This window comes from Chelmon rostratus, chromosome 3 (assembly GCF_017976325.1).
Source record: "Chelmon rostratus isolate fCheRos1 chromosome 3, fCheRos1.pri, whole genome shotgun sequence".
Taxonomy (NCBI): Eukaryota; Metazoa; Chordata; class Actinopteri; order Chaetodontiformes; family Chaetodontidae; genus Chelmon; species Chelmon rostratus.
In genome coordinates this window covers 3380201-3408042 of record NC_055660.1, presented here as the reverse complement: position 1 = coordinate 3408042, position 27842 = coordinate 3380201, and the positions used below count along the sequence as shown (strand labels likewise).

At 42.0% G+C, this 27842-nt stretch overlaps 1 protein-coding gene across 3 annotated transcripts in view; it reads left to right on the top strand.

Annotated features, from left to right (window-relative positions):
- The window catches only part of gab1 (GRB2-associated binding protein 1), a 55950-nt gene extending 29491 nt beyond the window's left edge, over positions 1–26459 (top strand). For 2 of the 3 annotated variants that reach the window (XM_041933054.1, XM_041933056.1), the window contains 11 exons: positions 7724–7852; positions 8426–8591; positions 11891–12116; positions 13266–13951; positions 15881–15975; positions 17052–17352; positions 19899–19991; positions 21316–21409; positions 22124–22247; positions 24343–24471; positions 24576–26459. In XM_041933054.1, the coding sequence (XP_041788988.1) occupies positions 7724–7852; positions 8426–8591; positions 11891–12116; positions 13266–13951; positions 15881–15975; positions 17052–17352; positions 19899–19991; positions 21316–21409; positions 22124–22247; positions 24343–24471; positions 24576–24734 (2202 nt within the window). In that variant the 3' untranslated portion in view covers positions 24735–26459. The remainder of the gene's footprint in view (positions 1–7723; positions 7853–8425; positions 8592–11890; positions 12117–13265; positions 13952–15880; positions 15976–17051; positions 17353–19898; positions 19992–21315; positions 21410–22123; positions 22248–24342; positions 24472–24575) is intronic. The other variant, XM_041933055.1, reaches the window with a different exon arrangement.
- Positions 26460–27842: the final 1383 nt, after the last annotated feature.

Sequence of the window (27842 nt, the reverse complement as noted above, 5' to 3'; positions counted from 1 at the left end):
GCTAAAGTAATTGAAAATGTCACATGCAGCGTCTGAAATTCATTCCGTGATTTTTGTTCCCCCTAACCCCCCCCCCCCCCCTCGTGTCCAAACATGACTGCCAGCACTTGGAAGGATGGTGTGCATTGGTTTCAAGGCACTGATAGCTGCGGAAACTTTGTTTTGCTAAAAAAGTCCTGTTAATCATGATTTCAAACAAAACTCTGCAGTGTGACCCTTCACTGACTCAACCTTAAACATGAAGCATTTCAGGGTCCTTTAAGAAAGATCTGTTTGTTTAGGGTACGTGACAGTCTTAAATGTTCACAGCTGAAGCCGTTTTAACCTGGTGGACTGACGCTATTGCAACAAATCAGACAAGATTAAGATGTAATGAATTTCATGTATATATCTCCACATGAATGGTGAGTCAGATTACAGCTCCTGATGCTCATTTACATTTATGTCACCTCGCTCTGAACATCCTTATTTCTTCTAACGAGACTGCCCCGATGAGATCAAAGATAAATACTGGCATACTGGTTACTGTTGTAGGTTTAATTTCCTGCTTTAGAGAGAGACAGACTGTGTGAGCGTAAAACCAGTTCACAAGATAATTTTTTCATATCAGCTGGCCATAAAAGGTCGTCTGTTTTCTCTGTGTCCATAAAATGCAGCGTGCTGGTGATTTCTGGCAGATTAAACAATAGCACACACTAATCTGTTCTGCCATCACCAAAATCTTGACCTTCTCCCCCTCGTCTTCACCCTGCGCTCATAGTGTGCCCCGTCTCTCCCTCACCCTCAATCTCTTGTGTTTTTCTGAGGAACAAACAGAGAAGCTGTCCCTAGTCAGGATGAGTCAGTGCAGCTGGGGTGCAGGTCATTTACCCACAGCCCACTCAGACGGGACAGATGGCCCAGCCACTCTCACGTTGCTATGTGCTAACTGTGCATCCAGACTCTGTGAGCTAAGCTAATGCTAATGTATAATGGGTGAACTGGAGTGGAGAAAGCTCATAGAAGCTACATAGAAGATGATTAATGTACCAAGAAAAAGGTGAAACATGTTATCAGTCTGATCAGTTCTCTCATTTATATCCACCTAGGTGATGGAATGTCTGGCCTCTTTTTTGTGATCTTATGTGCCTCAACAATGATGATGCTTCTCTCTCGCTAATCAGTTTTTGTTTTTCTTGGCTGTTCAAGTTAGTGCTTATAATGAGTTCACTACACCTTCAACTTTAACATCAGAAAACATCACACATGCTCTCACAGATTGCTCTTCTGATTCCTCCCTTTAATTGGCTGTGACATCCTTCAGTGACAAAATCTCTAATGCATCTGATTAATGTATCTGAGATAGAGAAACAGATATTGTAAATAGTTGGTAGTGTATCAGATGTGAAGATGTTTTGGTCTGACACACACACACACACACACACAATAGTCACTGAAAATAAGCATTGAACCCTGTGTCTGTATGTACTTCACTTAGCCAGGCTTATCTGGTTGTCTGTATGCTTTCGAGGACTAAAACTGCACAGCTTAACTGTTGTTAAGTGTTTGTAGGTTGAGTGTTCCTCAGTAGCCTCTTTTGGTCAAAACAGGGATTTTCCTGATTGAACATGTGTTTGTGTGTTGTCTGCAGATGTTTTGGTTGTGTGTACATGTAGCACATAACCACATGAATTGTAACCCTAGGCCATAGGTTATCTAGGATTGAGTGTTAAGTTTATTCTGCAGGATATGTGAAAAATAAAACCTTTTCTGTTTCACTGTGAGAGTAAGAGTAATTCTGAGAGTACAGCTCTCCAGATAAAGTGTTGACAATCTATTTAGTGTCCTTTTAACTGCCTTCCAATTGGCTTTGGTCCATTGCATTTAATTTGCAAAGCAGGCACATGTTGCACCTGTATTACACCACCTGGCATACATGAGCATGATGAAACAAAAAAGACACCAGCAGTCACCACCTCTCCATGTCCTGAAGACACAGTCTCGTGTAATGTCCCAACTGCTGCTGCAGAAGAATAGAAACCCACAGGCCCATCTCAGTATAATTTGCCATTAGAGATATGGAGGATGAGTTTAAGTATGCAGTTTAATAGTCTGTGATGACAGTACATTCGCTTTAGCAATTAGTGCACTCAAAGGCTTTTTAGGCTGCATTAAGCTATCTAAACCATGAAGCACAATTAGCCTTTTAAGCGCAATAAAACTGGAGTTGGTGGAGCTTGAGTGGTGTTGGCAGGATGGTTCACCAGCAACTAGTTTCACATATTTAGACTAATAAATCAGATCAAACTCTTGTAATAGGAGACTGATTTGGCCACACGCTTATTTTTAGCAGTTGCAGGCTTAAAGCGTAAGAGCTCATTTCCACAGCCGATTTGTTCCCTATTTTACTGCATTTGGGAGTCTTGCCATGTCTTTAATCAACACACAGTGGTGCCATATTGTCTCATTCATTTCTCTACTTCTCCTAGTATGGATTTTGGCATCACATGGTACCAAACGGCTTTTCCAAAGTCTGATATGTGAACGCTCAGGCTCATTTTATTCTTTATAAATGGCAACAGGGATACCTTTGAGACTAATGCCTCTGCTGATGCCAGTCAGTCTCTAACAGGAATGCTAATTCTTGCTTACATATTCACTAAGCTTATCTGCTGAGAGTTAGATAAGAGATTGATACCCTAACATGGACAACAAATGAAGGCCTTTCTCATTCCTTTAATAGACATTGTGAAGGTGCTAATTTTCTGTATTTGTACCATGTCGGAATAAGTGATAGAATTGGCCTTGCAGGGTTTTCCCCATTTCATAAATCTGCAGTTTAGCAGTGTCATTTTGGAGTAAACCTGTCTGACAGTTGGTAATTCCCTGTTTAACTGCCCCCAGCACCTGTCATCTCAGCCTTCTGGATTGTTTTCATTGTTATTTTTATTGCCCATCATCCATTGTGACAGTTTCAATGGCCCAAACTGTCATTCTGGCCATCATTTTCACAGAAATTAAGTTGGATAATGTGAGATGTCCTCAGACTACACCATGTTTAGTGGTTCATTACTAGCGGCTGACTTACCTACAATAGGTAAATATGTGTAGAATATGGTACCAGAAGCTTCAGAGATAACGAGTCCAACCAAACCACTGTCCTCTAGGGCTCTCTATCAGGCTGCATTAGATCATACTGTGGTTCACAATGTTGTGTCCATCTCCTTTGATGCAGAGGTTGCTGCTGGATGATGCGGCTAAGCTCTCTTCTTGATTGTCTTCTTTCTTAATTATTTTCCACATAACCACATCGCACTGTTCTTTTTTCGCCTATTTTCTCCCTCATTACACACTTTACCTTCTTCTTTCCACCACCTTTGCCTTTTTCACGCTCCAGTGATGTTGGGTCAGGAGGCCTCTGACGGCAGCGTGACTCCACTCAGTTGGCATCTCCTCCTCCAGCCCTCCCACACTCCCTCCCTTCCCCTGTCATCGTCTTAGTCAGACCCTCAATGCCCTCTCTGTCTGGCCCCCATAGGCTGCAGGACCTGGGTGGGCGAATAGAGGGTGTCTTCCTGTGTCTCGCCCTATCAGAAGACACTAGGACGCTTGGAAAAAAGGGGGAGGGGGATAGAGAGGGGGCTGGCAGGGACAGCTGCCATGCTCCCCATCCCAGTCCAGTATCGTCCCATGCTGTCCCATTCCCAGCCCCGGGGCAGTGAACGCTAGACTCCTACTGGCTGAAGTGGGCTCTGTGATTGTAGAGTGAGCTGAAGTGGTCTGAATCCTGTGTTGCTGTATGAAGGAAGACAAGAATGGATGTATATGTATCCTGCAGCCATTGAGTAATGCAATCAGTTGGGATTAAGCCATTCATTCAACAAAACACTGGCTACAATGGAATATGCAAAACAAAAAGCAGGACTAGATGCCTCATCATGTTCTTTGTGAGCCCTGACAGGAGGTATGTAATGGTGGACAACTGCTCAATATTTGGCAAAAGTCATGTGGTTATACTGTTCCAGTGTGTGTTTTTGGCATTGGGTTCAAAGTTCTCTGGCACGGTTTTGGTTCAGTCATGTTGATATTCAGTGTGTATACACACACTTAAAGCGAACAAATTATTCTGCTGACATAAGTTTTTGTTTGTAGGTAAATGAGACAGTTCTTGAGGAAATTGGTGCAGTTGATGTGTTTCTTTCAGCCCATTCATTCTCAAGAGAAACCAGGTCAACATGGTTCAGTTTCTGCTGGAGAAACCAGACTTTTTATTTCTTTTAATATAAATCAGTTAATTCATCAGTTATTTTTTGGCAATGTAAGCAGGTTTCTAGCAGTCTGGAACAAGAGTCCACATGCATGACAGGGGAATGAAAGACAAGATGACTGATGGCTTGTAGCAGTACATCCCTGCATCCGAGTAAAGTCCAACTACAAGTCAAAGAAATACTAAAATAAATGACTCTGTATAAGCCACTTTCCACAGCTGAACTGTAGAATTTTAATGAAGACTCATTTGCACATAAGGAAAGAACTGCATTTTGTCTCCCTGCGAGTATCTGTTCTCCCATAGTGCTGTCAGTCCAAATCCTCTTGCAAAAAATGAAAACGGCTGCACTTCAGGCTGCAGTGCATATCACTAATACACTTTAATCTGCCCACATTGGTTGAAAAATATGGTGGGCGGTAGAGGAGAAATCTGATTACTGACCAGCTGCACGTAAAAGTGAATTTTACAGTAACTGGGTTATTGCAATGCATGTAAATGTGTTCTCTGACTTCCTGCCTTAACCCGATTTCTCCCACTTTCCTGATGTCTTGTGTGCATAACAAACAAAGTGAGTGCTGAATGCATGTCAATGAAACACACCACTTGCATCAGGTGTGACTGGCTCTGTGTATGTTGCTGTGGTGGCCTGTCCATCAGGGAAGTTTTTTACTCTGGGCAGTGTTTGTATCATTAGTTTTATGCACATGTCTGGTGCTGAATGTGTGCTACAAATCAGTGGTATAAAACAGTGCAAGTGTGTGTAATTGTGCATGAAGAAAGCTGTGTGAAAGTCCACAGATGGAGGAGAGAAGCTCAATCTACCACACAGCTTGTCATCCCAGAACTACTACTGTTTGTGACCATGCTAATGTGGCAGTGCAGAAACTGGATGCAGATTAGCTTCAGGGCTTAACTGTGATTGACCCTTTAACATAAAACCCTGTATGTATGTATATATATATGTGTGTGTGTGTATGTATATATTTATGTATATGTATATATATGTGTGTGCGTGTGCATGTATATATATTTTTGTGTGTGTGTATGCGTGTGCATGTGAGCTGAATATTTTCTGGGTCAGTTATTTTGTATATTTATCTTTTGTCTTCCTTTTTTTGCTTGCTACTACTTTTCTTTGTAGTACTCTGCGATTATTGCCTCCCTTTTGGATCATGTATGATGCACAGTTTCAGATACAATAATCTTTCTATCGCTGCCTTTTTATAAAGGTGCATTTGTTTGATCTCTGGGTATCAGAGTATCAGTGTTATTGATTTTATGCAGATCGCAGCCGCCTGTGTGATGCATGTGCTGCTCAGTAATAATAATAATAATAATAATAATAATAATAATAATAATAACAATTCTCATGAAGATCTGAGATTCAGGGTTGAGTTTGTGATTCAACACCTATAAAAGTTGTTTTTTTTTTCGTATGTCTTTTTATGTCTTGACTGTCATTGACCTGTTGTTTTCTCATGAATTTGAAAAGGAACTCCTACTGCATGACCGTTGGGCAGCTTGGTTAAACAGGCCTCACTTGCGTCTGTCTTCAGCATGTACAACTTCCCCAGTTGTCAACACTCTCACCCTGGGCGGGCCTGGCCTCGCTGTAACCTAAGCTCTTGGTCCTCCTGTTCCCCACAGGGTAACTTGACCCAAGATTGCTTTGTCATGTGCCAGAGAGAGGTTCCCTCTCCACACCCACCGTCTTTGTCCGACCAGCACAACACAGACACATCAGTGTTGTTTTTACACGTTCACTTTAAATTTGGTATTAAAGCGGGCCTAGCTCAAAGGATGTAGCTTTAATAGGTTTAAGCCTTATTTGGACTATGTGGGTGTGTTTGTGATTATATAATGCAGTCCTTTTGAACTGCAGTGTGTGAAACATGTGCTGCATGTGTGAGTGCAGTATGTCAGTGTGGGATGTGAGTAGTGTTTTCTTTTTGCATGTAACAGTGTGTGCTATTTAATGTTTTGGTGTTTTTGTCCGTGTGATTCCTGTATATTCATGTGCCCGCGGTTTAAAAGCCAGGGGCTGCGCAGGTCTACTTGTTTCTCCAAAGGTCTGATGCTCTTCATGCTGTCTCAGTCCGGAGCCTGGCCCACGAACAAAGGACACCCTGTAGTTGGAAAAACAGCTAAGGGATGAAAAAAACCCCAATCCCACAGCATTATTAATACAGTCAGAATCTTACCCCAAAACAACAACAACAAAGCTTTAGCTTGCATTCCTCACACTATGCTTCCTGATCCGTCTGATCTCAGTGGCGGTTGTTTGCCCACCGGCTCTTGTCTATCAACTCGCATTTCAAACAGCACTGGCAAACTTTCTGCCATTCAGTTGATCATCTGATTTATTTATTTTTTTTCTCAGCCCGACAGTATTGACTCAGTGAAACTTGTACAAAGTGTCCGTACATACTTGTCCTAGCTTTAAGCAATAAAAGGAAGGAACTCATTTTTGGATAAACTCCTTGCGATAAAATCCAGCAAATGCTCAGACAAGTCTTGCTCGTATTTTGTGGAGATTTTATTTTGAGCTCTGAAACAAAATGTTCAGCCTCACTGCCATGACTCAGCAAAATCAAGAGTTCATGACCTTCCTGTGTCTGCATTTAAACCAATCTGTGCTGGATATGTCCTATAAATACAACTACAAACACCATGAAGTGTAGAACACAGTCTAGAGACAGTACAGTGCCAGTGTAGTGGCAAAGCTGTTGTGCCTCTGGGTTCGTATTTATTTTTAAGGCCAGAAGAGGCTTTTCACACTCGCAGACCTTTATCTTTAAACAACAACTCATGATGTGACTGCTCTGAATGATATGTAAACAAGTTCTGAAGCTGTGTGCTGTCGCTTTTCTGCCAGTAAAATGGCTCTGTTAACAATCTATTAACTGATAGATAGATAGATTAAATTATCCCATATAGGATTCTAGGCAAGTGGTCTGTCATTGGCTCGTTATCTCATGATGTGCTTTAGATTAAGTGTTTTATTACTGAATTGTCCTTTGTTTATGTACACTGAGTGAAGTCATAAATCTCATCTACTTATATCTCTTTTTTCCTCTGTCTGCTACGCTTGAATTTAAATTCCTTGTGCTTTGTGGTGCCTTTTTCTCACAGACGACACATCCCATTTGAAAGAAAAGACATAATTGCCTGTTTCTCTTTATAGATTTGGTTATTCGCCCCAATCAGGGTGCTAGACCAAACTATGCGGCTTTTGTTCTGGTTATCCCAGACACATATTTCTGGTTGCGGGCCTCTTCCCTCTGGCTGGAGTATTCTTCGGCGAGGGCAGCGCAGCTGGTGGAGAATGCACACGGAGACACAAGCTATGCTAGGACACATTGGCTAAACTGGAAAAATAAAGCATTCGGCCAGTCTGTGGCCAGTCAGGAATGGAGCAGTCATTGTTAGAACACACATATAACCTTTGGCCTCGTTTCTGTGCTCGCCCTGCAGGCATGGAAGAAGCGGTGGTTTGTTCTTCGCAGCGGCCGTCTGACAGGCGACCCAGACGTGTTGGAGTACTACAAGAATGACCATGCCAAGAAGCCCATCCGCGTGATAGATCTCAACTTGTGTGAGCAGGTACGGTTCCACATTACCACCAACCTGCATAAGAGCCCAGTTCCATGTTTCTGCATGTACAAATAATTCTTGAATACAGTAAATCCGGTGTTAAGTGATCGCTGTTTATGCCCCTCACGTAATCATGTTTTCAGATTTGGGCAGTTTCCAATGGCATATTATAACTTTTAAGACACAGACTGAAGTTTTTCCTCAAAAACAAATAAAAGTCAAACTTTTAAAAACCAGCAGGTTGTGCTGCTAATATTACCAAAGCCCTTAACTTTGACTCATTTATTTATGAGGAAAGCTTAAACGTGTAACTTGAATGTAGTCATCTATGCTAAAGAACACAAACTGGTGCTAAGGTTTAATATGCTGTGGAGATTTTTTTAGGTGCTACTGAGCTATCTTTGAGTAGCTGATATTCAGACCAACAGTCCAAAATGCAACGATGTTCGTTTTACCAGCATATAATGCAAGGAAATGAAATAAATTCTCAAAATTTAGAGGTTTGAATTGGGCAAATTTTGCAGTTTTTCATGAAGTAATGAATGGCCATTTTAAAGTAAGACATGTTTGTTGCGCCTTCAGGTGGACGCTGGGCTGACGTTCAACAAGAAGGACTTGGAGCACAGCTTCATATTCGACATCAAGACCATCGACCGTGTCTTCTACCTGGTGGCTGACACCGAAGAGGAGATGAATAAGTGGGTTCGCTGCATCTGTGACATCTGTGGTTTTAACCCCACTGATGACGGTAAGGGTTGGCATTTGATAGCTAGACACACTTCACTGCTGCTGCCCGTCAGTGTTACTTCAAGACGCAGTTGAAACATGCACTGCATTTTACATTTTTTGCCATTCAGGCAGATTTCATATGATAATTCTTTGCAGAGCAAACCTGAATTCAGCTCACTAGTAGTGGTATGAGCGGTGGAATACATCTGAACAACCGAATAACAGCGATAAACAACCTTTTGTTTTGTGTGTGGTTATCCTTAAACTTCGTCTCTGAGGCTGGAGCCTGTGATTAAATTGCTGAAAGCACCAAGATAGATTATGACCAGCGTTATCATTTTGTTGCTGACTGATTTATTGTTAAAGTTATGACTTATCAGTAACATCAGCTGTTCATGGAAGACTGCAGGTCGCAATCACAACAGAGGCACTGAGGCATGCACCCGTCCATCTAATGATATCACCGCCTGATATGCCTTTACAAGTTTAAGTATTTTAAAAGTTTCCGGCACTGTGTAGTATTTAGAAATTCAAACAAAAAGTGTATTATTGACCACACTTGTAGGAGAATTGATCTTCAAGGTATACTTTTAATCAAGGTATACTTCATCACTGACAAATGTAGCCAAACTTATTACCAGAACTGGACGACATGATATTAGCTCACAAGCTAATTTGATTGGTCTCTAGTTTGATGCCACCGTTGTGCCTCTCGGATGTCTGCTTCTCTCTCTGTGAGGGAGTTCGGCGAACCAGCTGAATGTGCCAGAAGGCCTCTATTCAGCATAGTTCTCAGTCGAGGTCTAATGATCCATGTGTTGATCCATGTGTTGTGTTGAGGCTCACGTTACCCTTGTTCCCAGTACTGGATAATCAAAGCATTGTGTGCCTGTCGGTCTCACTGCCCCTCTTTCCTTCTTTCCCTCTTATCTGGTTCTCATTCTCTCTCGTTTGCATATCTCTGTTTCCTTCTCTGTCTTTTTTAACCCAGTTTTAAGCTTCATTATTTTCACCTCAGTCTCGGTCTTGTGTACTTTCTCCCCATCCTCGACTAAGTGTGTAGACACTTCAGTGAGATGAGAATTGGCATAAAAGTTGCACTAATTTACTGTCGGGCATATCACCTCACTTAGATTCCTCAGAGAAGAATGCACTTTTCACACCCGAGTCTCTGATTATGCTGCTCCAAGGTCGTGCTCTCCACAGTATTGTGGCTTTGCCTCCACTTTTGTTGCATAGCTAGTGTTGCAGGGCAGCCCTGATAACAACATTCATGGCACCTTTTCAACAAAGTTATTGGAACTGGCTGTTAATACCCTGATGTGCAAACAAACAGTAAACCCATTCAAGGAGAAACCGGGTCTAAAGACAAATCTCCTTGCAGATATCCTTCTGCACAGTTCTTCTTGGAAGAGAATGTCCCTGACTCTCCCTTTTGCACTCGCTTGCACTTCTCTGCATGTGAGACCCAACTCCCACTCTTCTGTTGTGTGTGGCCACGCTAGAGTGCTTCACGGCCGGGCAGATATCAGAGGAGGAAGCATCGGGAGGGCCGAGGAACGAAGGCTCTGACAGACAGTGTGGGAGGTATAGATGAGTGTGAGCAGAGGGGATTTTCCCTTTTCCTGTATGAATCAGCAGTTAAAGCTTCAGCAAACAAATGGGCAAAAGGGAAGAAGATAGCAGAGGAGGAGATCAGAGCAAATGATGCTCTGTAAAGATAGAAATTTCTTTTTCGAGTAGAGAAAAATGGGACCTTGTGCGAGATAAAACCATGTCAGTTATAGAAGAGAGTGGGAGGAGAACTGTGAAAAAGGAGAAAAAAGTAGAAAGACGTGGAATGAAAACATAGATATATTTCACCATGTTGGCTCTCAGTGGACAATCAGCTCGAGCAGAAGGATTTGAAAAGGACTCTGATATTTGAAAACTCAGCGTGACAAAGCAGAGACCTTGAGGAAACGCTGTCTGAGATGGAGTGTGTGGGATTCTGAAGGCACCACATTCAGACTCTTTACAAACAAATTAAGTTTTCAAGTGGGTTTCATGGTGTGTGTTTTGGACATGAAAAGAGGGATGAAAATACTAATTCATCGTGATTTTTTTGTGTGTAGATTCACAGCAGTGACTGCTGTGCGTTTCGACTGGCTATAAGCTGTAGGTGCCTGTGTTGTTCAGGAGAGCCTCGTCACACATATATCATGTCCATCCACTTAAGCTGGACAGCGTGTTTGAAAAGGTTTAATTTCCCCCAGGAAATCCACCTAAGTAGGAAGAGAGGATATAGATTCACGTGGCTCGATGGATGTCCTCAGAGAGGGCACTTGGCGGCTTTGATTGGTTGAGTTTAATAAACCCATTCGCGGTGCGTTCGATTCCGCATCATCTGGTTACAGAGACGTAAGGTTGATGTGTCATTCAAAATGCTGCTGGTGACTATAGGCTGTTACATTGGAAATGGGTTGCTAGGAAACAGCTTGGCCCATGTTTACTCGACTAGGGTTGACATTGGCAAACACAGTTTACTGTTTACTTTCTGCCTAATACTGTATCATCAGTCGGTAACATCACCTGCACCGTCTCAATGGGCTTTACGGGTCCAGTTTCTGACTTCCTCAGATGACTCGGGGTTGAGCCGGAGCCACAGGTTAACAAAAAGTTAGAACAGAAAGAGAAATATGAAAATACAGCGGTGTTGTTATAATCCAACATTGTGCTTATAATAGAGGCAACAAAAATGAAGTGAATTCAGTGTAAGAAGTCAAAAAAAGAAATGGGTCCACTAGAATCCAGTACGTCCACTGGATTTAATGAAATACATACTGAGGAACAAGAGGAACTGATGCTGCTCTCCCCAGCTGGTGAATATCTACCTTCAAACCAACATCAGCCTGATGCTTTACGTAAAGTGAATGTCTGGCTGGTGATAATCTCATTTGGGCTTTGTAATGCCCTGATTAATTACCATAAAGCTGCTGTACCATGTACAAGCCTGATCAGTCATTCACAGAAATCTGCCGAGCCAAGTCTGACAGATCTTGATGGCATCTCGTCTTTTGTGATCAGTTTAGTCATGTGAAATGGCACCACTGCTTGTCCTCCAGGTATAAGGTTTTATTTAATGAAAGTATTAATTTCTTCTATTGTTAGTGGAAGTGTTCATCAATTCACTGGCAGTTGCCCACCCCCCCCCCCCCTATAGTCGGCTGTGGAAAACGCTGTATTATATTTGACCTTTTAGGAAGAAGGTTTGATATACTGCAGGTGATAACACACCAAAGAGGATTTAACCCCATTCTTCTTGTTTCTGTCCTGCAGAGGCAGCAAAAGCTGCTCACCAGTCAGCCATCGGAGGCCTGGTGGTGGATACCCCGCCACACCCAGCACTGGGTAATATTGTCGGTCCCGCAGCAGTGCTGTCCAACGTGCCCCCTCCATACCAGCCGGTCAGTGTGCGACACCTGGACTCGCAGTCCAGTTCAGAGGAGCCCCAGGATTACCTGTGGCTGGTCAACTGTGAGAGCAAAAAGCCCGAACCCAACAGGTGAGTTTGATATTGAGTGTTTGAGGCTCCATGTCCGCTGTGCTGGAGTGCTGTACTGTGACATAAGCTTCTCTCTGTACATTTTTGCAGCCCATTTATTTATTTTGTACATTTCATCTGTGCTGCCACTCTCATCTTTTTCTCTGCTGTGTGGTGTGTAGCTCATTGCAGCTTCACTCTCCACTGGAGGGGGACCGGGAGTATTTGCTCCTGGAGGAGTGTGAGAGCAAGACTCTTCCTCCCCAGACTAGTCTGTGAGTGGCCAGCCATCCAGCTGGAACCGCCTGCTTGTGTGGAGTGCTACACACGTCTTAGAAAAAAGCTTGTGTTGATGATTATTAGTACTGGATTTGAGGTGTTGGCTGAGTTGTATTTTATCTAACACCATATTAATTTTGTCATTGCCTGAATTTAACATCTACCGAGTACTTCAGTCCTTGATTTGACCCAAAGACCCCATTTACACCTGATATTAAAGTGCGATCTGTATCCAGACAAGAAGAATTAATAATGCCTGATCGGATCTGGCTGACCTACCTGATCTGTGCAGCTGATCTGCTGTTGGGCATGTAGTTTATGTAGCCACAGAGTAGCCTACGCACTAGTACTGCAACACACCATGACAAACTGACGCAGTGTCTTTCATACAAAGAAAGAAGTAACTTAATGTATTACATTTTTACAAATTTACAAGAGGGGACAAATAACAAAGAATTAGTTGTACGGAGTGTTTCACAGAGTCGGAAAGTTTCCCCAAAACTTCAACCAAAAGTTTCTAATGGAGTCTGGGGCAGATTTGCTACCACCTCAAATCACTCACGGGCAGGTTTTGCTCTGGAGGACAGAGATCGATCTCAATGAGGATAACGAGAATGCATTAAGAATCGCAGACTCAGATTGTTCATTATTCGGCTAATGTATCCGGATACAGATCCCGTTTTAATACCAAGTGTAAATGAGGTTAAAAAAAAAAAAGGTGCCACCCAAGATGAGTGGTAAGAGAGTATGTATGTAACTTTGTAACTTCAGGTTACTAACTATGGCTTGCAGAGACAGTGCTGTGAAGGCTGACCACGGCTGAGTGAAGTTCTTCCTCTTAATCAGTTGTAGATGCTGAATTCTCTGGTCCATATGTGTATTGTCTTGTAGAGCCCATGCTGAGTGTTCCAAGTCTACCTCTTCAGAGACGGACCTGAATGACAACCTCCCCTCTCACCGCACGCCCACATCCTCCACCTCCTCAGCTAAACACACCTCCCACAACGGCTTCTTCCCACAGCACCCGGCCCCCGCCTCCGCCTCATCCATCTATGACTCGCCTCCATCGCGGGGTGCCTCGCTCTCAACTGACAGCGGCCTTTACAACCTCCCCCGCAGCTACTCCCAAGACACTGTGCTGCTCCCTAAGTCAGCCTCCTCCCCTTCGGCCCATCCGGACGGCGGGGATGGCTCTGAGCTCTACGTCTTCAACACGCCGTCGCGGAAGCCCTCAATGGAGACACAGATGCGTAACCTTTCCATCAGTTACGACATCCCACCTACACCTGGCGCAAACTGTACCTACCAGGTTCCCCGCACGTTGTCATCGTCGACAGGGGTAGGAGGCTCAGAGGGTGGGGGAGATGTAGTGCCCCCTCCCCGACCGCCTAAGCCTTTGCTCGGTTCCACCTCAGGACCCCCACCGCCGCCTGCTGAGCGCTCACCTACGGACACATATTATGTGCCCCGCTCAGCGTCAGAGACGGACGGAAACTACTGTGTGCCTACCAGTGCTGGGAATAAAGCTTTACGCAGCAACACGATCGGCACTGTGGACTGTTCACGCCTCCGCAAAGGTTTGTGTCGCGGAGAGTTTCTTTTTCTTTTTCTTTTTTAGGGTACAGATTCCCTGTGCAACGGAAATGTGCTACGAATTTACCATCTCAAAATATCTCAATCTAAACATAGTATTTAGTAGGACTCACACATTCACAAAGCGGCTTCCTCAATATGATTTTGACCTTTTATGTGCAGTCATATTTTTCTTCAACTGTCAACTTATAACTGGCCTTAAAAGGCTTTTGCTCTGCTTCAATGTGGGCATTCGGTACCCTTTTCACTTTCTTTTGATGGATGATAAGAGACATCACCAGAGTTCTTGGCATGTTTTCTTCTAGCTGCAATTTTCACCTTTACTCTTCTTTTCACAATCCATTCAAATTGTCAAAAACTTATTGGACATGAACCAGGAACTGTTTTCTGCAGATGTCTTTAGCGCCTTGACCATTAAGGGTCTTGACGATGCTTTGTGCAGCAATTCCAGCCATACATATCTTTTATAACAGTCAGTTTAAACATTTAAAAGCTATAAAATATAAAAGATGCATTAAAAATGGACAAATACATGCCTTCTGCTCCGTCAGTGAAACCACAGATGTCTTTGGCTAGTTATCAGCACAGCCTTCTTTGTTGTACATACTGTCCGATACTCCACTGTACTCCATATGTCACTAACCTTGGGAGCGTTGCTTCTCTAAATCTACCAACACCAGACACACAGTACATGCAAAGTTCAAATTATTGTATTATCTATTATAACTATTAAATTAGGGGTTTAAATGTTTATATATCATAACAGCATTTTGTGTGCACCACCATCTTTTCCAGTGTATCTTATCAAGAGATAGTTCTACTAAAATCAGACAGGGCAGAGCCTGAGAAGGTCTTCTGAATTGACAAGAGATGCATTTTATAGTAACAGATGAGTAAAAAAAAAGTATACCTAATAATAAAATATTACCTTTATAGTTCTGATCATAAATTGATGCACAGCTTCCTTTGTAGAGAGGGCTTAAAATAGAGCACAACTTTCTGTCAAGAAGAGAGAAACTTCTGGAGTAAGGGTGGATGCAACATAATCTTCTTCCACTTACTGCTCCCTCTTGTGGTGACAAATGTCATTACAGAAGTATTAGTGGGAACATAATTCTTTAGAAAAGCCAGAGAGAGTCTCAGGTCTTGGTGCAACTAGGAAGTCAGTCTTACCTGTGCTAAAGACTGTCAAACTTTGTCAATGCACAAATAGTGAATAGTGAAATAGTTAGTGAAATAGTTAATCAGGTGGTGTGCTGGGGGAACCCACATTGGATGGAATCGAAGCTGTTGCGAATATTCTTCCCAGCATGTGTTGTATGATTTATCTCTGCCCTGCTTCTTGATGAATTATTTGTATCCGTTGAAAAGCACAATATTTCATCTGAGCCACGTGAAACTGTTTCTTGTTTATTCTGGGGCAATTACAGTATGTAGTAATGTCAAAAGTAATGACGTTTCTCATTGTAATTATTGCCCGTCACGGTCTTCCTCCACTTACTCTTCCTCAGCTGACACTCTCATTTGCCTTGCAAGCTTTTCCTAGCACCACTGTGGTTCTCGTGGCTGTAAATGAAATGCATTAGCGACTGCATCAGGGCCTAATGAGAATGCAAAAAAACAGTAATGATGTGCTACACAGTAGAGCTCATCACACCAAATACGATGAAAACATGAACAGCAAGCTAACTAGGCCTCTGTTATGTGTATCATTAGGGTTATACTATAGCATAAATGGCTTTCAAACTTAGCATATGGCTCTGATATTGGACTTGTATGCTAGTGTTATGTGCTATTGTTCTTTACTGGCTGATAAAATCTTAAAGTGTTAAATAACTAATCCCATAAAGTTGCAGTATATATATATATAAATATATTGCAGTTATGTGCATGTTTGTATTTGTTTCTTGCAGATTTTGGATCCCAGGACTGCTATGACATTCCTAGATCATTCCCCTCTGACAAAAGCTGCTCATTTGAGTTCAATGAAAACTTCAACAGCTACTTTGTAAGTCTCGTTCCAACGTTCACTGGCTTTTAAGACCATAATTCTGTAGAATCCAGTGTTGTACAGCATTGTGCTTCCAGGTAATGGCTGAGTGTCTATAGGGATGTTTTGTGTTTTGAAAATGTTGATTGTTTACATTGTTAATAGAGATTTCCATATCGGCTGAGGAAAGGATTTTTTTCTGCTAACAATAAAGTTAGTACTTTTTCAGCTGTTCCAAAAATGCCCGGTAATCACTGCACATTCCTGTCTCTGCCCCATGACACAGAGTAGCATCATGGAGTAGAGATAAAAAATCCTAGGGTGTCAGGGAAAGTCATCCACCTATATTATGGTATTCTGTTTTTATTTATTGCTGCCCAGTGCAATTCCTGCACTGCTATATAAGCAAACCTGCTACAAAATTTTTTTTAACTTTTCTTTTTTGGGGTGGAAACATACAAGGGAAGGGCTTCCCTTTTTTTTGCACAAGCTCAATATTGTATTTGTGTGAAATGCACAGTGAAAACAGTGTCTACAGTCTGGGGTGATTGGGAGCAGTCATGAAATGATTAAATTATTAATTAGCTGCTGCTGGTCCACGGGCCACTGTAGCAATGTTAGTGCAGAAGATATCAGTTCACTTTATTGTGGATAGAAGAGACATACAGCAGAAAAGAAAGAAAAGTCTACAAACACGTAGAAACTGGCCACACGTGTTTCTGCTTCTGCTGTTAGCTTGATTCAGATTAGTCTTAATCATTCCTGCCAGCAATTTTGCCTCAGGCTTGATCACACTAACATTAAGGCTGGCGCTACAGCTGGTTGACCGCCTGTGTTGTTGCTGCTGCTGCTCAGTTTCTTGGTGTAAAGTATGCTGGCTAGTATCAAAAACCACCTACCACCTGTATGTTTTAGCATTGACAGTTTCTTTGAGTTCACCCCAGAGTGATTAGCTGCTGTTACAGTCAGTGTTTTGTAAAGACATTGTTGAAAATCATTACTGTTCCCCTGTGACCTGAGCTCAGAGGCAGGCTCATACCAGCTGTGTCTGTCCTTTTGTTTGTGAACATGTATGCATGCCTTGTCACCCTTAGAAAAACAAAGGAATGATGCCAGTGGGCAGCCAGTCCACGGAAGAGGTAGACCAGAACTATGTCCCCATGAGTGCCAACTCCCCGTCACACCATCACTCAGGCAGTTTGCCAGAGCCGATGCACGAAGCGAACTATGTGCCCATGACCCCAAGCACCATGGAGTTCTCGTCCCTGGGAAAGCAGGTGCCCCCGCCCGCCCACATGGGCTTCCGCTCCAGTCCCAAGACCCCTCCTCGCAGGCCAATGCTCAGCGACTGCCAGCCCCCACCTGTGGACCGAAATCTCAAACCCGACCGTAAAGGTGAGAGGGCAGTGAGTGCGCATGCACGAGTAGCTGTGACGTGCTTCATAAATATTCTGTAGGTTTGTATAGTTGATGTGCGCTGAAGTCTATTGTTGTACTTAACGCCTTCAGTATGCTCCGTATTCACTAACGCAACAACTGACCATGCCTTGTCTCACACTCAGCTGCTATTCTCACAGTGCTGGCTCATGGTCATAAAACCTCCTGAACAAAATTCCATCATTTCCATCCATCCTCAAAGCGCTGTCTTCCTTCATTCTTTAATTGCCGTTATTAATGTGGAGAAATGTTTCCTCTCATTTTGTCTCCCTTGGCTTGTCTGGTATCTTTAATGCTGCCATCTTCCTCTGCGTCTGTCCTTGACCAGCTTATTTCACCTCTTGATGAATTAGTTTAGTGCCTGCTACATCCTCTTACACCAACACAGTAAGCTCCTTGTCAAAAGCACTTTTGTCCTGAGCTCAAGAGGCCCTGTAGACCGTTTTGGAGGGGGCTGGTCCCTGTGCCATGGAGTGACCGAAGCCCGGAGTGGTCACCTCCATCCCCTTTGTTCCCTTCATCTGAATGGAGCTCTTTGATGAAAGACCTAATAGCAAGGGGAATTACAATCTGGGCAGATTGAAAGGCTGAGAAGTGGGCAAAGAGAGAAAGAGAACTGAAGGATATCAGGGAGACAGGGAGTGATCACGTAGGCAGACCAAGAGCCAGCCAGTTATTGTCACTGAAGGAAATAGGACATGTTACGGAGCATTACATTTCCCAGTGGGGAATCCTTCCATGCACCAGTTGTCTTTTTTTCTTTTTCTTTTTGTGTCCTCTGAGTCAATCATGACCAAATTTGGCATCCTCCATCTCTGGACTACCACGACTTAAAGTTATAAAAAGATTATTATTAGTCCAAATCATCTAGCTGCTGTACTGCAGGCCAACCAGTTTCATGGCATTACTCATATTTCACAAAAGAAAACCAGAACTGGAACATGAACAGACAGCAATTTTACATCGTCTTGAAAACGTACGATTATGACATCGAATCGATTGTTTTGGTGCAGGCGGCACATCAGTGGAGCACTCACGACTCTTAAACTCTGTGCGTTAGATGGTTTGTGGTATGCAGCGTATGAGTGCGAGTGTTATTCCAGAACATATAAACTCCAGTTAGGGGATAAAAAAATCATAGCTGCCAGTAGCTCATTAGCACTGCTGTGTTTGCCCAGTTCTCCCACATTTAATCGCCCCTTTGGCCCTGACATTCTTAGATTTTCTTGCTAACTATCGTTTGCTCTCCCTCATTCACATATTGTCCAGCAACCCTCATTTTCATTTGTTGACTTTACAATTAACTTCTAGCACTGTTCATCACAGCATCTTATTTGACTGTGTAACTCATATTTGTTGTTGGAGGACAGCTAAGAGACAGAAGTGATGATCATTTTTGGATAGTGTTGAAACACCCGCAAACCCTCCTGATTTGTGTTCCTCTTCTGATGGCTTCTTTTTAACACTTATTATTGTTATTATATCAGCATTAGTTGAGAGCTGACCTGCGATCCTGCTGCTCCCAGCACAAACTGTAGTGTGCTTGTCTACTTGGATCTTGGATATAAGCTGCTTGGACCTGCTTGCAGCTGTAGTTTGTTTTAGAAGTAGCAGATAGATGAGCTAAAGCACAGAAAATTAAGAATATGACCAAACATTGTTTGGCAAATGTCGTACGATATTCAGACTGCAAGAAAGCTAAATAATATTGGATAATGTCACTATAGAGAAGCATTGATGCTTTTTTTTTTAATTGTTTGTTTAAAGTGGAGAGTGTGGGTAAATGTTTCCTTTAGTTAAGTAGAACATCACATGCTCCTTTGTTTTTTAACTGCATATAATTCATTTCTTTATTTACCATGAGCCATGCAAAATCCTTCTGTTCTGTGGACTAATTCAACTCACTACCAGCCATGTTCACCTTGTATGCGCTTCTCTCTGCTTTGGTTGTCTCGACTTCTGTAGTCAAGGCCAGCAAACGACTTTTTACTTTATTAACACGATGAAATGTGATTCCACTGAAATTAATTCTTATTTTGAGATCGTGGCACATGTAGGTTTTTGCTCTTGTCAGCACTGCAGAAAAATGTTGTGATCAGTGTGTTAATGTAAAGGGAGCTGCAGCTCGTGCCCGTCAGTAAGTTACTCCGTTCTGCAGATTTGTATGTGCCCTTCTCAACATGACATGATTTCTCGGTGTACTCTCAGTGCTTATACACAGCTCGTCGTGCATGCACAGCTGTGATGTCAGTCTTTGTGTGGGAAGCCGTGGTGCATGGAGTGAGGTGCATGTTGGGCAGTATGGGTCTGCTGTTGTCATGACAATCATCCTCTTGATAACTGTGCTGCACAAAAAGGTGATTGGGTGTACGTGAGGGTGTCGTTTTGCTGTTCAGCAAAGTCTCGTCTTTTGCTTTGCATGGCAGGGCAGTTGTTACAGCAGGGCTTAACTGTTGTCATCACCAAAAATTTTATAATAAGCAAAGTCTTCTTTCACCAATCAGGTCAGAGTCCTAAAATAATAAGAGCAAAAGGTGTCGGTTTAGAGCGAACCGACTCTCAAACCGTAGGTGAATTCCCGAGGGGACGACGTAAGGGTAGGTACTCCACACTGAACTGCCATTGTGTATCTGAAAACTTTCCATTCTTTGACCTGTCCAAACTCTACTTCATCTCGACTCTTTGCATGTTGTCAGTGGTGTATTGTGGGATTACTGTTGTTTCTCAGGCCTGCTGGTTCTATTAGAGATTAACTGTGTGCAAACCAGAATCAATTAAACTGTACCTTAATACTTCCAGAGCTACCCAAATAGGTTTAAAAATATAACATGGGTGTCAGCTGCTGCATTAATCCAGTCTTATTTTTTTTAATCCCAGCAGGAGGGGGATGAGTGTGCACTTCATGCATGGTGGATTTCACTTGATACAGTTTTGGAGCTCATGAACAGTCACAACATGCCTTTAAAAATAAACTGTTGTTACTACCACCTTACCTAAATATCACCTCATTCTTAACACGCAGTCAACTTACTAACGTTTCTCTTCCCAAACATTTCTTTTTATGTTTTTGTTTGCAGTTCCACATATTGTGCTTCCAAAACACACATTCAGATGTAGAATTATTGTCACAAAAACACTCTCATGGCTCTGGAGAGTAGTAGATAGCCCTTCAGGAGGAAATTGAACAGTGATATCATCTAATGAAAGAGAGACCCACACCAATGACCATATCCACTCTCCTGCTTGTGCACATGCACCGGCGGCGGCTACCTTCTTCATAAAGTCTGTAGTTTACAATGTTTTAGTGACAGAAGCCATGAGTAATGAGCATTAATGCTGAACATCTCCTGTACAGCGAGTTAGGCTCTGATGACACGTTAGCTCTTACACTGCACACAATTTTACAATAAGACCCATTCTTTTCAGTTTTTATTGTATTTTATGTTTAAATTACATTTCACACAGATTTAATGTCCTCCATCACAACAAAGTTATTGTTTTTCTGCATTAGAAGTGATAAGGACATCCTTTGGGTGAAAGAAATTGAAGGGACAAATTGGGGATATGAATGAGCAGCTAAATGTATTGTAGATGGATATTATTTCTTGATTCATGAAGCTTGTCATTTGTAGAGAAATAAATGATGATGCTAAAGAGATTTGCACTCTAAATGGCATTTTTTATCTACATTTTGAAATTTTCTGTCTGTTATTTCAGATTTGCTTCTTTACAAAATGAAAGCTGCATTGGAAATATTTTTATGATTTCAACAAAACACATGATTCTGAACACACAGGTTGATTAAGTCCACATTACAGTATATACAGCTTTAGTGGTGCTGACCTTTGTCAACCTGACATACGTGTAGCTTAAGTGTTTGTCTCAAGCAGAAACTGACTGTGAATGTGTGCCTTGCTTCAGGAAGACCCGCCCCACTGGAGATCAAACCAGTGCCAGAATGGGAGGAGCCCTGTACGCCCGTCCGCTCGCCTGTCACACGGTCATTCGCTCGGGAGTAAGTATCTGAAACGTCTTAATTTTGCTAACAACTAAGGGTGTGTTCACACAACTCTGCTTTCCTATCGGCCCTGTTTTTATTTTTGAGTTTGACGTCAAGTGGGGGGGCGGCTGTCTCAGAAGAGGCACTGTGCCTCATATCTTATCAGGAAGTGCTTTTGGAGTGGAGTGCCTTTTAAAGTTGAGAAAAATGTAACTTTATAGAGGCGCACAAGACACAAGACAATAAAAATAAATTGCTGCACTTCATCTCCAGGTGACTAAAGGAGTTGTTGTTATGGAAACGGTCTGCATTGTCCTACCTGCTTGTTATATTACCAACACAAAATACAGTTTTCTTCTTCTTCTTCTTCTTCTTTCTTTTTTATAGGAAAGGGGTTATTTAGTGTGAACATTCCCTTTTGTAGAACATGTAGTATACAATTAACTAAAGAAGTAGGCACTAACACGTCATGCATTACTGTAGTCACTTTGTGACCAAAGTAGCACTGCACACACAAACCACTCTGGGATTTGCCTCAGAACCAAGTTGTACTGAATGCCGTTTGTTGGCTTATCTGGGATGAGGTCTATTTCTGTGCTTAATGCTGCAGGGACTCTTCTGGCTGCAGTGGTTTATAGCTGTGTCTGTTATGTCTGTGTTATGTTTTGTGCTCACCAGAGACTGCATTTGCCTGGAAGTCAGTGTGTAAATATTGTGAATGCTGCTCAGTTTCTCTAGGTTTCCAATGCCAACGAGACCCCCGTCAGTGCATAGTACGGCCTCCAGCACTGACTCCGAGGACTGTGATGAGAATTATGTAGCCATGGTCTCTAATATGTCCACAGATGAACCAGTATGTAACACACAACCATCCTCTGATTATAAGAAGTTGCATGATTACATTTTCCTGTACTTCTCCAATCACAGATTATCAACGCTACATGTCTGAATTGATTTTCATTGTGATATGTGTTTTTTTTTGTGGTTTGTTGAAACTATTTTACATCATTATTGTATATGAAATCTACAAAGGCAGTTGCACAATAAATTCAGCAGAATTCATATGAGGCAGTTTTCAGGGTTGAACACCTGCAACCTAGAAAGTCGAGCTGTATTTGTTACACAGAAAATGGTAGAAATCCCTTTTCCTAAGGCATACGTTAACATGGACGAGTTACTGGTTGCTGCAGACGGACTCCTCGCCACTTCAACTCTTCTCTTTGCAGTTTCCTCTTATCCTGCTACCCTGCTTCCTTTATTTTTTATTTTTGTTCTTGTGCTTTTCAGGTCTTGTGTTCTTTAAAAAAAAACCCACTTATTTTGACAGATCAGTACCCTTACTGTTGTTCAGAGGATCCCTTTTTGTTGTTTGGGCATTGGTTGAAATGGTAAAGTTTAAGTGTCTTTTAGCCGTTGGGTAATGTCTGCAGAAAACAGGCACATTTGGCTGATGTGCCCAGGATAATATTGGGCACATCAGCCATATACTGATAGGATGCCATTTCTGTCAGCAGGGATTCTTTCTCTTACAGTTTGGGTATTAGATGCACCACTTTCCTTTTTTTTCCTGCTGTAACAATTTACTCTTTTTTCCAACATTTGCTTTGATATGTTCTGCTGACTTCCTGTTCTTTCATCACTCATGTTTATTTCTTTCTCCCTAGTTGCTCATTTCTCTGACTTCTCCAGGCTTCTGGCTTCATCCATTTTCTTTCTCCTGCATTTTGTTCTTGACCATCTGCTGTTCTCTTTTTTTTCCTTTGTCACCACTTCCTTCTCACTCTGTGTAGAGAGGAGTCCTTCTACTGCACAGTTCCCATCACCCCTGTAAAGAGGGAGGTGGAGGAACTTGACAACATAGAGGAGGTGAGCAGGGTTGCCAGGTTAGACATGCATGGCCTACCCTGTCAGAATGCCAGAGGTCACCAGTCTCCGATGTTATCATTAGATCAGCAATTCAGCAAGTACATAGTACATACTTTGCTGTGCTGTTATCACTCCCCAGCACCTGCTAGAAACTGGCTTGGATACAGTTTGCAGTGATTTTTAGATGTTGTACACTGTAACTTTCCTTACAATCAGTATGTCCTAGTTTTGTCACCATAATAGTTCGAATAACTCCACCCCACTTGTAGTTAGAAATTAACACTACCTTTAGGTGTAACATGTATCATAGTGTTGTCACAATACCAGAAATTTGACTTTGTCTGCTAATGCTAAAGCTATTTACCCTGCTTTATTCAATGTGAAAATATGGAATTAACTCTGCAAAGTACCAAAAGCCTTTTCAGAATTCAAATGAAAATATGTCGCAGTCGGAGTTGCTTTGCAGAGTTATTTTTCATTGGACAGCTTTGAAGCAACTGGAGTTCTGCATGTTGGTTTGATGCCCATTTTTGTTGGCTGTGTCAGAAATGGTGCATCCTCGCTTCAGTGAACAAACCTCGCCAGACTGGTGCCTGTCAGCAATGCTAGATGGAAAAAAGTTCATTGATTAAACAACTTTATTCCTATAACGAAACAATCTCAACAAAAGTTGTCACAGGACATTTTCCATAAAAAGCAGGTCTAGACCCTGCTTGTCATATAGATATTATTAACAACTTGACCACCAGTTTACATTGACAGTGGTTTTGTTGACTACTCTGCTCATAAATTTTGTGTTAATTGTCTTTTGCAGTCCTCTTTTTAATTCTCTAGCTGTTCCAATCTACAGACCATCTGTACCTGTATGTGCACCCTCTGAAGTTGGTGTTGAATGCAGTTTTTTCTGGCAGAACAGTGCCAACTTTTTTGAATAATCAAATATTCATCAGACCTCATGCAGTCTTTACAAACAAATGATGGTTATTGTGACAATGCTAGATAAATATTAGCTCTGTCGCACTGTGACACTGCCTCAATGTTCCTCTTCAGTCAGTAAAAGCATCTCTTCCTGACTTGCGTAGAACATGAAGCTTGGTGCACCCATCACTGCGGATGGTGGGAGCAGCCCTATGGTGAAGCCGAAGGGAGACAAACAGGTGGAGTACCTGGATTTGGATCTTGACCCCGGCAAGTCTACCCCACCTAGGAAGGTAGGAATTTATCAACCCCCACATCCTCAACCGCTTGTTCACAACCAGAGGAGGTCAGTTTAAAGGGATTTTAAACCGATCTTTTGTGTGTTTTCACTCTTCAGATGAAAAGCAATGGAACCGGCATGGCAGCATCAGATGAGCGTGTTGACTACGTGGTTGTGGACCAACAACGGACACAGGCCCTCAAGAGCACCCGGGAAGCCTGGAACGACGGCCGCCAATCCACAGAGACAGAAACCCCTTCCAAAGGACCCAAGTGACCCTGTTGTCCCAAACACCAGCCCGCCTTCCAAACCCCCAAACCGCTGGGCCTTTTACGCTAGTGTAGGCTGTGGTTTGTGCTTTGGGATGGTCCAGCTGTCACGTTCCACCTCAGTGAGATCCTTAGTGTGTAGGGGCCAGTGGAGCTTCATAGCCACTCAGCTGTCCTTAGTTTACACTGCTGCACGGCCTAGGACAGCACTGCGTGTACAGTGGTAGGAAGGGGTGTGAGCCAGGAATAAGCTGTATGCAGTATGAGAGCAGGTGGAATGACTGGACTTGTCTTTGGGGTTTGACTTAAGCACACTCACAAACTTTGAACATTCACTGCCTCCTATATTGGATTAGAGTTTTTTGTTCTGTTGTTCACCTTTCAATGGCCGGTGAGCTGATCCACATTTAACATCTTCTTAAAGTATAATGCTGTTTGTTGTTGTTTTGGAGTGTAAGTGAAATCACTAGATAACATGATCACAATACTTCATCAATTCAACACTCTACTAGTTAGCATAGCTGGTTAACAGTGTTGATTTTTCACTTTCTCCTGTTTTGAGTGGGGTGAAGTTTCATGGGCACTGATCACGGGCCAGTTTTACCGTTTTTTCCCCCTCTAAATTATTTTGAATGGCTAAATCTGACTCAGTCTGTGTCTAAGCCAAACCTGATCCACAAGGTAACCCAGTACGACAGAATGTCAGAGTTTTATTACTTTTTTCTTTCAATGCAAAGGCAGTTGAACTCGTTCATTTTACACCTAACCAAGTGCTCAATTTAAGCTTTGGATTCACTCAAGGTTTAATCCACTGATCATGATCTGATTTCCATTTACTTTGTATGTGGAGATGCTTCAATCTGTTGTAATGGAAGTGCAAAGACTGTACAAAAGTGTTATGTATATAAACAGGAAAAGTGTCCTTTATTTGTATGGAATATCCAACGTGTTTGACTCGAAGGTATGTGGATTCTGCAGGGTAGAATCCTGTGCCTGTCTTCGGTGGTATCAGGACTTGTGATTAATGAATGAATTACTGTGAGTTTTTAAAAGAACGTGACAGGTTTTCTATAAGTTATGCAAAGGTATCAAACTTAGGCTAGAGAGAGAGAGAAAAAATCAGGTACTCTTTATAAATGCATACTAATACAACTATCCATTTCTAATTTATTTCTCAAGTTATTTCATCAGGTGGATGTCGTGTCCACTTTTAGCTCAGTATTCTTGATTCATATGGAGGAACATTTGCTAGAGTCTGTTAAAATGCTTAGTTTGACAAGCGCTGGTCAATTAGTTTCACAAGTTCATTGATATTCCTTATTTCTCTCTCCTCTTAGGTTTAATTTATTTCGAATTGAACTGGCATACAGTTTTGGGAAATTGACTGCCTCGTATACTCAACTCGATACATCTTTTATAGACAGTGAAAAGGTCCTTATGTCTGCATCGATCTGTGCTTTACTAACCTGTGAACTCTCACTCAGAAGTCCCAAGCATGTGCTACCACAAGGTAAAATCATTGCTGTACATATTTTGCCATCAATTAGATTAACATGTATCATTTGAACAATGTGCCTACTAAGCCATCTTCATTCTACTTCACTCTTTCCTTACTGCAGTCTCTTTGTGATATGGTCTGCAAAGCTGATGATGCTTTATCTTTTTTAATGAATCTCGACAGAAAATGTAAATTTCAAAAGTGGACTAAATAAAATCCAACCTCTTACACATGTATCGTCTTTCTTCAATGTGATTCCCATTATGATTGAGAAGTCAAATAGAACAGGAAGTGAAGGAAATCAAGTGCTGAAGGTAAGATCCTGTTCTGTGCAGGGTGAGTGTTTTTAGTTTTCTTACTGTTCATTCACATTGGAAAATTAATACCATTCCACACGCACATGCAGGCTTGCACACGTCTTTAATTCCTAGCTCGCTGACAGTCACAGAGGACAATTGAATAATGAGTAGTTTTTCAAAAAGACTGTCGACGTTCCGAGCAATTATAGCCTGCAAGCATGATCTCATCATCAGAATACTTGAGGATTAACAACCTTGTATTACTACTTCCAGCATAGCAATGCCCATGTCTTCAATTGCCTAATTTCACACAACCAAACTAAACAGCCTGCATTTTTGAATTTCTGTTTTTTTGTTTTTAATATCCAGCTGGAACTATAGTACAGATGTACGACATGGGTTCTGAACGTGTATTTTTTTTTTTCAAGTAAAGTTTTAAGTATGATAAAAGACGAGCGAGTAGTTTTTAATGCCACTTCCGGCTTCCATCTTTGTTTAATAAGCAATTAACAGTCAAAAATTCCAGAGCGGTTTTAAAATGTTCAGTAACATGATGCAGCGAAGTGGTTACTTTCCAGAAGAATCTGTCTTCAAACAAAAGTAAGTGTTTTTAAGAAGTTATGGCGTATAGCGGTGCTGTTGTCTCTTTGCCGATGAAAACCGTCGTCGTCTTTCTCGCTAATCGTTGAATTGCTTAGCTAATGTTAGCAGTGATGTTTCAACGTTTATCTCAACTCCGTTAAACCACTGTAAGTTAGCTAACGTTAATGTAGGAGTCTCAAATGTGAAAGACTTCACAAAGTCTTGTTTTATTTTTTTTGTTATGACGGTGAAGGGTGGTTATTTTCAAATAAATGCTAAAGTTAGCCCCAAAGGCTAATGTTAGTCAAACATTGAATGACGCCGCAAGATGGCAAACGAGAGCAAACCGGTTAAGATCGAAAGTTCTTGACCTTGGAAATAGCTGTTTGTAGTTTGCGAAAAACATCTTGAGATAAACTTTATTCTTCGTCAGTGGACCGATTCATTCACAGTTTTAGTGAAGCTGAACATTGTGTTTGTCCCGTCCTCAGAGGCCCCATTTGTAGCTAAGTTAGCTAGTTAACTATGTTTGCTAACTTAACTTGCACCAGGTTGACATCTGTTACCTGTCGCCTACATCTGGTGATGGCTGCCTTAATATACAAGGCTAAGGTTGTCCGGCCGTCAATGTAAATATAGCTTTTTACCCACAGACAGACAATTGATAATTTCCAGAATGTCAACTTGTGTATAATATGGTATGTGAAGCACCAGCCATGTGTGAACTTTCAAACTG